Below are 13,209 nucleotides of genomic sequence, written 5' to 3' on the forward strand. Positions count from 1 at the left end.
TATATATATATATATATATATATATCTCACCTAAATTACATCTTTAAAAAATAGGATGCACTTGATCATGTAACCCTGGATACTCTTACTAATATGGGATGGCCATGATTGGAATGTAATTAATCAGATCTAACCAGAAGATAAACAACAAACACAATAACTGCACCAATAGCAAGCATATATTCAGGTATACAAAATCCATTCTGTATATTCTTTCGTCTTGAAAGCTCCTTCCACTTAGCGACTTCACTGGTGCTAGTGGCATGAAAAAAAAAAAAAAAAGCATCCAGTACACACTGTAAAGTGGTTGGCATTAGGAGGGGCCAAGTTGGAAAACAGACATTAATTGATTATAATGATGATATCCTAATATGGAAAAAACAGATGGAAACAAAATCTCCATCTTAAACCATGGGATTAAGATTCATTTAGTTTTCAGTATTGAAATTAAATGGAAAATCTTAGAATTCTATAAGAAAGCATTTGGTGCTGTTCTGCTAGTCAGCATACAGTGCTAAGATTTTGCCAAACTCTAGCAGCAGCAGTAGCCATAAGTGCTACTCTCATATAAAGTAATGAAGAGATTATTATTTTTTTCTTTTTTATCAGTTGCCATTATAGTTATCTCTTGATTTCTTGGAAAGTTCATAAGAGTGGAAAATGCTATTCTATTTTCTGAATGGATTCTGAAACTTGTTAAAGAAAGGTACTTTAAATTTAAATAATTTTCACCCCTAATTCTTAATACTTTTTGAAAATAACAGTTCTTTTAATGTATTTATATTTTGTAAATATGATTATTAAAAAATATAGCAAAAAAAGAAGGAAAACATTCTATAAAGCTCAAAAATAATTGTCCTTATTTTGTTGCAAATAAGTAAAAGGTTGTGAGCATAGCACCTCTACGATATTTAATTCATACTGTGGGAACCTATATATGATTGCTTAACCTGGTAGAAATAGCAGTTAAGTCTCCATTAACTATCACTACACCATCTTTAAAAAAGAAGTAGGACTCACTGGATACATTTTCTCATATATAATCTGAATACATCTGATCATATATAGTCTGCTGAATAAGAGCTGAGCTGGGATTAAACAACAATAATAACCAATTTATAAAAAAAAAAAAAGATAAAATAAAATAAAATGTTGACCTTCATCCTTCTGTATACAATTTAAGCTACCACAATGAGGTTAGAATACTGGTCCATTTAAATGGATACCCGCATGAGGATTTTTGATGTAAGAAGATCAATACATAGGAATTGGCCACAACATTCTTCACAAGAGAACTGTTAACAATATATTATCTGAGTAGAAGTCATTATCATCATTATCATCATCATCATCATCATTTAATGTCTATGTTCTATGCTGGCATAGGTTCTATTAGTTATACTTGTCACACCTGTGTATTGGAACCTATTTAATCTCCAAAGTATCACTCAAGATTCGGTCATCATGTAGTGACTCATATGGGAGATAAACTATGAATATTCTTTCATTGCATTCTCCATGAAGGATTTGGATTCATTTATAGCAGGATAATGAAAAACTTGTTAATTACTCTATGAGTCGTATCTCCCCATTGTACCCATTTACATGTAAGTGGACTAAAAATGGTATCTGATAAAATGTAACAAAATTGTTAGCTTCAGCAGGATTCAAACCACATCAGTTATAATCTATTAAAACATATGGCATAGTTTTGGTTGTGTACATAAGTTGGGGATGTTAATGTTAGCTAATTTTAACAATTCAGTGTCTGCATGTTAACATGCAGAGAACTACTCAGCCCAGTAAGAGTTAATTTTACAGGGATACTGATAATATAAAAATAAAAATGAAAAAAAAAAAGACATGGAAATAAAAAATTCCAAGAAGAGAAAAGACAATTGTAGTTTCTAAAATTGTCACTGGAAGTCTCTTGTTATTAAGTTTGTAATTTAATTCCCCCCCACCCCCACCCAAAAGTGCTGAGTGTTAACTTGAAGGGAAAAAAATTAGGGAACAATTTTATTATCAGAAAGTCAAGTAATGCAATAGAGAGAGAGAGAGAGAGAGAGAGGGAGAGAGAGAGAGTAGTAGAATAAGACATTTTTTTTTCTATGAGAACTCTAGGTGTAGATATGGGTCAGAAGGTGTAAAATTATATGTTAAACCATTCTGCTTTTGAGTATGGTCTTCATAGATATTGCTTTGAATACTGAATCGTTTCTTTATCAAACTTATAACTTTTAATATATTTTAATATAACACCATTAAGTAATTGATTTCAGAATTACAGAATATCTTCAAGAGAGAAATGAAATTGTATTGAATAGTGAGAAAGGTTAACAAAAGTGTTTATATATTTTGAAATAATTTTACTAGACATTTTTAGTGATAATCATCATATATATATATAGCAACAATGAAAGTGATGTAAAAATGAAATTCAGTGTAATACATGAAAAAAAAAAAAAAAAAAGATGATGCGAGATTGATAGTGGTAACTCAATAGTAATATGTTTTGCTTCCAAACCCCTATGAATCTGCTTTTAAAATCACCTTAAATAGATGAAAATAGTAACTGATGAAATGGTATCAAAGTTATTAACTACAGAATAATAAACTGGAATTAGGAAGAGATGCTGAATTGAATGTGTTCTGCTATTGTAGTGATTCACTATAGGTCAAATTTGATGCATAAAAATGGCCTGACTATCAATATCAAATTTGCCAACTTACTGGACTATATAGCATAACAAATTAAGAACTTTTCAGTGCCCTGTTTGGCATATATCCAAGGGATTTTACTTATAGAAGCTGACAAGAGGAAATGAACAGTAGATTGGTTTTTTTTCATCATGTACTACATGGATAGAAGTTAGATTTGGGAATTGAATACTGTAACTTACTTCAGTAATCCCATATATTAAGAACTGACTGTCAGTTGATCTAAAATTGACAAAATGCCAGATATTATTAGTGAATTATATTCATAAGAGGTAGAGACAAATGAAATCTTTCCAAAGTACTCTAAAAGGCACTTTCATCAAGAAGATCCAAAACAGTAAATTTTCCATTATATTATTGGAAAGATGGCTATTGGATTGGCAGAATTGTCAGAGTGTCAGACAAAATACCTAGTGGTATTTCATCTGGCCTTTACTTTCTGAGTTCAAATCTTGTTGCGGTTAACTTCGTCTTTCATTATTTCATGGTTAATAAAATAAAATATTAGTCAAGTGCTGGGATTAGCAAAAACATACAGAATTGGAAGGTGTATTGTAAGAAAATATTGAAGGAAGACAGTTCCACAAAGCAGCAGTCATTTCACAGAAGGATTTCACATATTGTAATGAGAATGTAATTCCTAAAGCCCAAGAGGCATTTAAAGTCATTTTTTAGCTCTGGTTATTTATCATCACATCTGTTGAAAAATATCATCATTGACTATATGTTTCCAATAGGCCAATCACAGGTTTAAGGTATTTCAGATCATCATCATTTTAATGATCACTTTTCCATGCTCCCATGGGTCAGACGGAATTTATTGAAGCAATTTTTCTACATTCAGATGCCCTTCTACAGTTGTTGCTAAACCTCCCCTATCTCCAAGTAAGGTAATATTTCCCTATGATCAGGTATATTTCTACAGAAGATTGGAAGTGAAGGAAACTGCTTGCCTGATGGAGACACATGCTTACAACTATCACATGATATCAAGGTAAAGGGACAGTAATACACACACACACATATATATATAGTGAGCTTCTTTCAGTTTCTGTTTGTCAAATCCACTTACAAGGCTTTGATTAGCCTAGGGCTATAGTCAGCTTAGGACCACAGTCAGCTTAGGACCATAGCCAGCCTAGGGCCATAGTCAGCCGAGGGCCATAGTCAGCCTAGGGCCATAGTCAGCCGAGGGCCATAGTCAGCCGAGGGAAGACACTTGCTCTAGGTATCATGTAGTGGGACTGAACCTGAAACCATGTGGTTGGGAAAGAAACTTCTTACCACACAGCTATGCCTGTGTAGTTGAGAGTAATGAAGGAATTTGATGATGAACACATTTCTCAAAGGACTTCATTTGCAGAGTACCACTTCTTCAATCATCTTATCAATGTCTATGTCCTGCACTGATATCTATATTCCTTGTTAATATACAGCAATGAAAAATATAGATACATATGCACACGAACATGTATATTTGATGAACTTTGACACAACTTCTATATCGCAAAGAACCCACTCAAGGTTTTGGAAAACCCAACACTACTGCAGCAGACTCTTGCTCAAGGTGCTACACAGTGGAATCAAACCCAGAACTACATGGTTGTTAAATGAACTTCTGAACCATAGAGCCATGCCTACAGCTATGGTCACATGGTGTTAGGTGAATGGAAACTTGGATTAGTTGTCAGTCTATAAGTAACATTTTTACATAATCAGGTACCTATTTATGACAGGTAGTTGCACCAAGATGTGTAAAATTAAATACACTGATTAAACACTTAATGAAGTGTCTGAAATGGGACTGAACTGAAGATCTATAAACTGATAGCTATATAGCAGTTCCACTAAGCCATTTTATCTCTACACTTTATATGTTGCTTGATGCTGGCTTTAGGAAGGAAAACACAACACAGCTAGTGAAAAGTAAGTAGAGATAGGCTGCATTCAATGATTTATGAACATGCCGTAGTACTAGCACAGTCCTATTATTAACAAAGAACGGAAGGGTGGGTTATAGCTACTAAGGATTTATTAATTAAGGAGATGGGATTTCTTTTGAATGAAGTCTAAAATGTGAATGATCAAAAGCTTTCTGTCATCTGTCTCAGATGTGACAGTAGTATCTAAAATGAGAATCAGCAATCTCAATAACAGTTATATGAATTTTATGAGTCCTGGGAGATGCTCGTATAAAGAGAAAGGTTGAAAAGCTTGAAGGGATTGCTTGACATAATAACTGAAATGTCACATTGTTACAGTAGATCTATGGGTAATATGTTCCAGGCCTTTAAAGTCTAATTTTCCTTGTACAGTGATGTAATGTTTCTTAGAAAACAATTTAGTGATTGACTTTTACGTGTCTAAAACTGTAGGGAGGGTGGTGAAGCTAAACATACCAAAGATGATAGTGTCCAATAGATTTCTAGCTCTAGTTCAGCCAGGCGTGAACTACATTAGTTACCAAGAGTGGTCATAATAAAATTACTGAAATAAACACTTGACAGCTTGTTCTGCTTAAAATAATCTACAATGATGAAATTAAAATGCAGTTTTTCAGTCGGTTAAGCTTTATTTATCTTACAAGAACAATAACATCAGAGATCAAATACTACAATACGATGTTACTCTGATTATTTAATCTGTTTTTGGAATAATGAAGGAGACTATAGAGGGTCCTCCCACCACAATTGAGCTTTTTCCAGTTTTCCTTTTCCTTTTTCCAGTTCTTTCTTATCTCACAAGTTACTTGGTAACCTCATTGGTGGCAGAAAAGAGCACCCAGTACATACTGTAAAGTAGTTGGCACTAGGAAGGGTATCCATCTATAGAAACTAAGTCAAAGCTGAGACTGGTGTTTGATGTGGCCCCTTCTCCACTGCTTGACAATTTGTGTTGGTTTGTTTACATTCTGGTAACTTAGTAGTTTGGCAAAAGAGACTGATAGAGTAAGTACCAGACTTTAAAAAAATAAGAACTGGAGTTGATTTATTTGACTAAACCCTTCATGGCAGTGCCCCAGCATGGCAGCAGTCCAATGACTGTAACAAGTAAAAGATAAAAAGATAAAGTCTTCTAGATTATTTATAAATTCAAATTCCTTCAAAATATCTGAATATTTTAAAATTCAGAATCAAAGTTTGGACTTAAGCCAATACATATAAAATAACAGTTGATAAACTTACATGTGTGTCCCAAGTTCTTTGACTTCATGATGAATCACTCCATCAATACTATCATTTGGAGTGAGTTCAGCAGTAGGATGTGGGGTTACACCAGAGAGCATCAATCTTTGTGAGCTGGTCTGTAGGTCAGCCTGTTAATGCAAAATAAAGGATTTTTATAATTTGCTCTTCATACAAAAAACAAAAGTTTCATTATAACTGAAAAATTAATCAATTCAAACTTAACTTGCACATTTAGTGGTATCTTGTAACTGAAAGGGTTGATTTGCTACAATCAACCCTTTACATCATTAAGTTTATTGTAAATAATTAATTTGAAACCTGTTCTTTTAAAAGATATTCTATAACTATAGTAACAGTAAGGTAGATTTCTGAGTGTATAGAAGATGCAAGTATGGCTGTGTGGTTAACAAGTTTGTATCCCAACTACATAGTTTCAGGTTCCGTCCCACTACATGGCACTTTCAGCAATGCCCCAGGCCAACCACAACTTTGTAAGTGGATTTGATAGATGTGAAGTGAAAGAAGCCAAATATACCGTAAAAACCCATGTAACACGCACATTTTTTCACAAAAATAAAAATAAACTAGGGGGTGCGTAAATTACATGAGTAGATTGTTTCCTGAAATTTTTTAGGAATTTTTTTTTGTTGAAAAAAGATGTACAAAATGTAAACATTCATACCGGAAGTTGACTCATTTAATGGGCTTAAATATAATGAAGTTGACTTATTTATACTGGACAGTATAATGCTTGCATTTTCTGTATAAATTTACTAAAACCATTAAATGGTTAACTTCTTTTTGAAATTTGACATTCATTCTGGTAATCACGGTTTGGGCCATATTTTACATACTTTACTCTGTTAAGTGTCATCCAAACTGATGTTTATTGGTGGATAATGAGAATTATAAAAATATGTTTTTATCTTATATATATATATATATATATATATATATATATATATAGTTTATATGAATGTTGATTCTATATGTTGTTATTAATGCCATTTGAGCTAAAATAGCAAGAGTTTTACAGTAAAAAAACAAGAGTGTTGTAGATCAGTGGTTTTGTGAGGACAACTGGATTTAAAACTGCTTGACATGAACAAAAAGTTGGGATTAGTAGCATGAAGTTTATTTGGCCTTAGAAAATCTGCCTAGTATGCATAAATGAATGTAAAAGTAATGATGAGGATAAACATGTATGTGTGTGTGCTTTTTTACAAGTTAATAGTTTTAGCGAAGGAAATCCATTTTCGTTAAGTCAGCTCTTCTGAATTAGCAAAATTGGAGTTTCTTTGCTAAGTCACTAAATCTGTAAAATAAAATTATTTGCTCTACACTCTACACTTATATTTAACTTTTACAGAGACTTCTTTACACACACACACACACATGTTAATTTGTTCCTTTCTTCTATTTCCATATTTTCAATGGACATAAAATTACAGAGGCAGTGAGGTATTATTTTACAGCAAGATGCCTTTCCTATCACTTGCTCTTAACTGTTTTTCAAGTAAGAGATATCTTACTGCATATTTGAAAGTGCAAACCCAGTAGATTATTTGTTAACAAATATGAACAACCAATCCTAATAAATGTTATAAATTTATCAAAGGAGACAGTATACAATAAATCAACATACTAGTACTAGCAAAAGGAGTAAAATTTACCCCAACCCCTCAGAGATCTAATTATAATGAAATTAAAAATGACACTTCAGAATTTTGTAGAAAATTGCAACTCACAGAGAATTATTTGATGAGAATAAACAATGATGAATTAATTATTAGTAACAACTATCACAAAAAGGTAGGAATAAAATTCTTGATGATTTTTGTGACCTCATTTTGAATTTTTCCATACAGTATAAATAAACAAAAAATTAAGTCGAAATTCAGCACTACTGAATAGGAAAACATAATTGAATTGAGAAATGATAATGAACTGACATATAAAGAAGCTGATAAAAGGAGTGCAAATATATTGATGGATACTGAAAATTATAAAAGAAATTTTTTTTATCTAAGCAAGCAGACAATATATACATACTATGAAAAGATAAAAAACTACAACCAGCAAAAAACTAATGAAAAATCTTAGTTTTCTTACACTTGTACTGAAAAGCATTCATTAAGAATGTAATTATATAAGTAATTTTAAATGTAAATCACATCTTTTCTATGGCTTACCAAAAAAGTCACAAAAATAAGATAACTGAAGCATGCAAAAAATCCACGTGTATATGAATTAATGTTTTATTACCAGGTGATTTAAAATTACAACCAATAGTAGCAGGTCCATATATGAAACTTGTATCTGAGTAATTTTTTTAGACATTTTACTGAAAACATTTTTCAAACACATCAAAAGGTTTATAAGCAATGACCTAATATGTTGAATCACCCTCCAAATATGGTCAATGAAAAGAACACATTGTATTTTTTGATGTAGTGAATTTATATACAAATAGCTCCCATGATTATTGAATAGAAGCAATAAAACAGTAGCTGTAGAATTTTGAAGACAAATTACCAGAATACAAGAACATAAAAAAAAGTATAAATAAATGAAAGTTTAGAATTTATTATCTAAAATAACTATTTCCTGTTTGATGTAAGTTTTCATCAACATAAATCTCGAACAGTGATGGGAGCCAAAGCATCCCAACCTACACAAATTTGGTTATGGGTTACTTGGAGCTTAAAAAATATGCAACAGGTTTCAATATCATGTGGAAGATCCTTGTGAGATACAGCTCTTAAAGAAATGGAAAATGCTTCAGGGTATGTATAATTGAGAAAGAAACATACTCAAATACCTTAATAAATATGCAAACTTAGCTAAATGACAAATCAGAAATCTTCACTAATTGTTACCACTTTGATAAGTACCTCCTGAAATACTGGAAAATTACACCAACAAAATGAACAGATCAAATTTAACTACTATAAAAAAACAATCACAATCCAACTATCTTCTTTCTCTTTCTTAACTCATTAAAAGATGCTCCTAATCTCACTGCACATTATAACAAACTATTTGATATTTTTAACCTTTTTTATATATTCATTTCCATATTGTAAAATGGTTCAATACTCGATTATTTACCAGCAGCAATCACATTCTCTCTATTTACCTCTTCAGTTTTAAACTGCGAATAGATACTCCTGATCTCACAACACTTTATAATACATTCATCGATATCTTAGACTCCTTAACTTTCTACGCTCATTTCAATTTACCAATTCCCTACCTTCTCTATTCATATGTTTTTAAAGTTCTTTACTCAAAAGAAATAACTTACTCTTAATATATGTAATGAGCTGCATTCCTTACAACTTTTAAACCCATATATGAATATATGTCACAGGCAAACTGGCTGAGCTTATCTTCTAATGACTGTTTGGCATAAGCCGAGCATGAAACTAAATTACAGTGTATTATCACTAACTGACTATATCATATATAAATTCTCATAGCAAGGAAAGATATAATCAAATCTTTAAGGGACATGTTGCATTTTCATTATAAATCTAGAACAGATGCTTGTCAAAAAAAAGCAATGACATATATATATATAGGATTTTTAAAAATTGTTTTAAGTTTTAAACAAATCTAAAAACTACTTTACATTTGGAATATTTCTACATGCAAATTTGTCCAATAATTCTACATGAAAAAACAAGAAAACAAAAAAGCAAACAAATCCAAAAACTATTTCTTAGTCACATTTCATTGAAGTGTATAAAACTTGAGCTTCCAAAAATTGCATATTGCTTCAAACAGTTTAAACCCTTTTTAGATTTTAATTTCTAAAAATGATTTAGCAAATGGATTTGAAATATCAAAGTATAATATTTAAAAAAATCCTTTTAGCTGATGAGTTATTTGAAGGTAAAGAATGAACAGAAAAAATTTACGAGTAAAGGAATTATATCCGACAATACAAATATGAAGAACATTAATACATTCAAATCCTTCTGCTTTTGATTATTCTTTATATTTATTCACACTTTAACCTGAATATAACCTACTTTAAAATAACTGCATATTAGTGAACTATATTGTAGAGGCAGACGATATTTTGAAGAATATTAAATTGAAAATAAAGTATGACAGATAATCTTCCGTTATTTCTGAGATATTTGGTGTCAGCTATAGACAAACAGCTTATAAATCTTGGATCTATAACAACTGAATTTATGTCAAGTTTTAAAATGTCAAAATAAATGCATTTCAATGAAAGCAGCAGCTGCTACCACCACCATCGCTACCATTTGTTCTGTCTTTCTTTCTGAGTTCAACTCCAGTCAGCATCAATTTTGCCCTTCCCCCTTTCAGGGTTGATAAATAAAGTACCAGTGCTGGGGAGTGAGCTGGTTGAAGTGTTAAAATGTTGAACAGTATGCCTTACATCATCTATTCTGGTACTGTAAATTCTGAGTTCAAATTCTGCCTATGGAAAAATAGATCCTTTGGAATCCAGCAACAGTGGTAGCTATAGCAAGTGCCAATGTATTTTTAGCTTATCACTTTCAATGGCAGCACACCATATGACAGGAGAGAATGGAAACATTCAAATTCCTCTGTTATCTCTATTTTTTTCAATGCAGCAATTTTACATGAAGATGAGCCATGACTTCTGTGTAGTGAATTATTCTCAAATTTGACCTAGGCACTTCTAAAAACCTCTTTGCTTTTCTTTTAGAAGACCTCTAAATATTAACATACTTTGTAATTAATTATTCATACATTCAGACACACACACACACATATATATAATTATGTGATGTGAAGGTTTGTATACATACATGCGTGCATGTATACATACTTAGTTATCTACACCCCACCCCTATACACTTCTAAATATGGGAGTGTGTGTAATATTATACTCCGATTTTCAGTTCATCATATGAGTTCACATGTACAGTGAACATGTGTTACTGGAAAGACCACCTCTGGTTCAAGTGCTATTCAGGTGACATCACTGCATCCACAGCCAGAGTGGATACCATCCTGGTTTGAAGGAGAATAAGCATGTCCAGTGTAGAGAAATCTGTTGAATAGTATGAAGTAGTGATATTAATCAAACTGATTCTACAATAGTTACTATATACTGTCTGATCACTTTTGTTGAAAAACGAATTACTCCAGTAATGTGGAACACTTTCAGTATTTCATACAATAAATAAATGTTCATTCAGTCATAACTGTTCTGGTTAATTCTAGGATGGTAAATATTTCCAAATTTGTGAAGTCAAATGAATAATTTAACAAAATGCTTGACATAATGTCAAGGCTGACGTTTTTACATTATAAGTCATTAACCGTTTGTCTAGCTTTCTTTAAAACCCCAAATTATCACCAAAAATACCTACAAAATGATATGCAATATTTGAATAATAGATTGTTTCTATCACAAGAGAAAGATTTAACCTTAGTTTGAGCTTTTAGTTACACTGACTCCATAGGTGGTTTCATCTACAATATTATAACATAAAATAGATATCATAACACAACGTCCTAATAGATTTATTGACTACCAGGAGAAAGTAACAGAGTTACATGCTTATTATTTTGTGTGATTGAAATTAATTTGAAAAATAATTTCCAACAATAAATCTATAAACAGAAAAACAATCATAAAATATACATAGAAAGCAAAATGTATATAAAACAAAAATTGTCTGGAAATTTTCATTATAACAAGTGATGTAATTCTATAAAAGTTGTAGAAATATAAAAATGCTATACATCATGAAGTATAAGCCTTGACTATTCTATTATGATTTACACCTCTTTTTAGAATAAATGTAGTAACTATTGCACTCATAGGAGAGGAAGTGATATGTTACACAGAAAATTATTTTTAAGTTTGCAGACAATATTGATTGTATAAATACTTTTGAAATAATTCTTTATCTCACAGCAAACATATTTTTTTCTGAACATACAATCCATTACGCATGCAGTTTTATAGTGAAATAGAAATGATTTACAGGAACTATAAATAGTTGAAGAAGTATATTCAGCTCTAGTAAATGTCACAGATTAGATGGTAGTCTCCTGGCAAATGAAATTTGCAACTTAGTTTACATTCTTCCAGGTAGAAGATATTACACATCATTTATGGTGGTACAGTGAATGGCCATTTTACACGTCTCTGAATTCAAGTGAATGGTATCATGAATTTAGAGATTCCTTTGAGTTTCAAAAATTAGTAGCAAATAAAATTATTAGTTTCTTATTTACCCTTTATAATTAGATAATTCTAATTCAGTTGAAGGAGTGAATATGGTTAAGACCTAACAGAGTAGGACAAAAGATTTATGCACTTAGATTTATCCCTTCACATTACAAGTTCAAATCAAGTTGAAGCTATTCTTTCTCTCTCTCTATAAAAAAGGGGGAGGGTGATCAATAAGATGAGTGTTTGTGTGTATATTTATTTTTTTCCTTACTAGCACGAGTTAGATCAGTGCTTCTCATCCAGGGTCACATGACTCTTGGGGGCCCATATACGATCTTGTTAGAATTTATATACAATAAACTGGCTATACTTCTACAATACATAAAATTCTAATATTTTTATACAATTCCTTATAATATTTAATTATAAAAATATAATAATACGATTGTTTAAACATTGAATGGCTAAGAGGGTCCACTCATGTAAAATAGGAATCAAAGGGTCCAGAGGCAAAAAATGGTTACATACCATATTATTGAGGCATTGCTTTACAGCTGAAGCTCCTCTTCTTAACTACTAACTGTTTTTCAAGAGAAAGATTTTTCTTTTATTCCAGACAGACATCTGTGAAAACACAGAGCTAGATTTGTTGTCAGAGATGACAACATACTTCACAAGTTACAGTTCAGTGATTTTTTCAAGTGAAGTGCAAAATGTAAACACACACACACACACACACACACACACACACACACACACGCACACACACACGCACACACACACGCACACACACAGTGGTTGTCATATAGTTACTGTCGAAAAAATTTACACGCATGGCATTTGGTAGCCCAAGGCTTACAATAAAAGGCTACTTACCAAGCAGCAGAAGTGAACCTGCAATCACATGGTTGAGAAACAAACTTCTAAACCATGCAGCTATTTATATTTTTGTGTTTGTGTGTGAATGCATGTACATGCACCCAGACATACATACATACATACATACATAAATCTTTTTCTTTTCAAGTTATTAGGTCCAAGCATGTTTTGGTTTGCACACAAATATATACATACATATACACCTATACATGGTCGTATGGTTCAAAA

General features: G+C 31.7%; 1 protein-coding gene across 5 annotated transcripts in view; it reads right to left on the minus strand.

The window, feature by feature from the left end:
* LOC106879192 (trafficking protein particle complex subunit 13) overlaps positions 1-13,209 on the minus strand; it is a 271,910-nt gene that overhangs the window by 31,256 nt on the left and 227,445 nt on the right. For all 5 annotated transcript variants that reach the window (XM_014928647.2, XM_052969952.1, XM_014928649.2 and 2 more), the window contains exon 4: positions 5,907-6,037. In XM_014928647.2, coding sequence (XP_014784133.1) covers positions 5,907-6,037 — 131 coding nt within the window. The remainder of the gene's footprint in view (positions 1-5,906; positions 6,038-13,209) is intronic.

The sequence above is a fragment of the Octopus bimaculoides genome, chromosome 8 (genome assembly GCF_001194135.2).
Source record: "Octopus bimaculoides isolate UCB-OBI-ISO-001 chromosome 8, ASM119413v2, whole genome shotgun sequence".
NCBI lineage: Eukaryota > Metazoa > Mollusca > Cephalopoda > Octopoda > Octopodidae > Octopus > Octopus bimaculoides.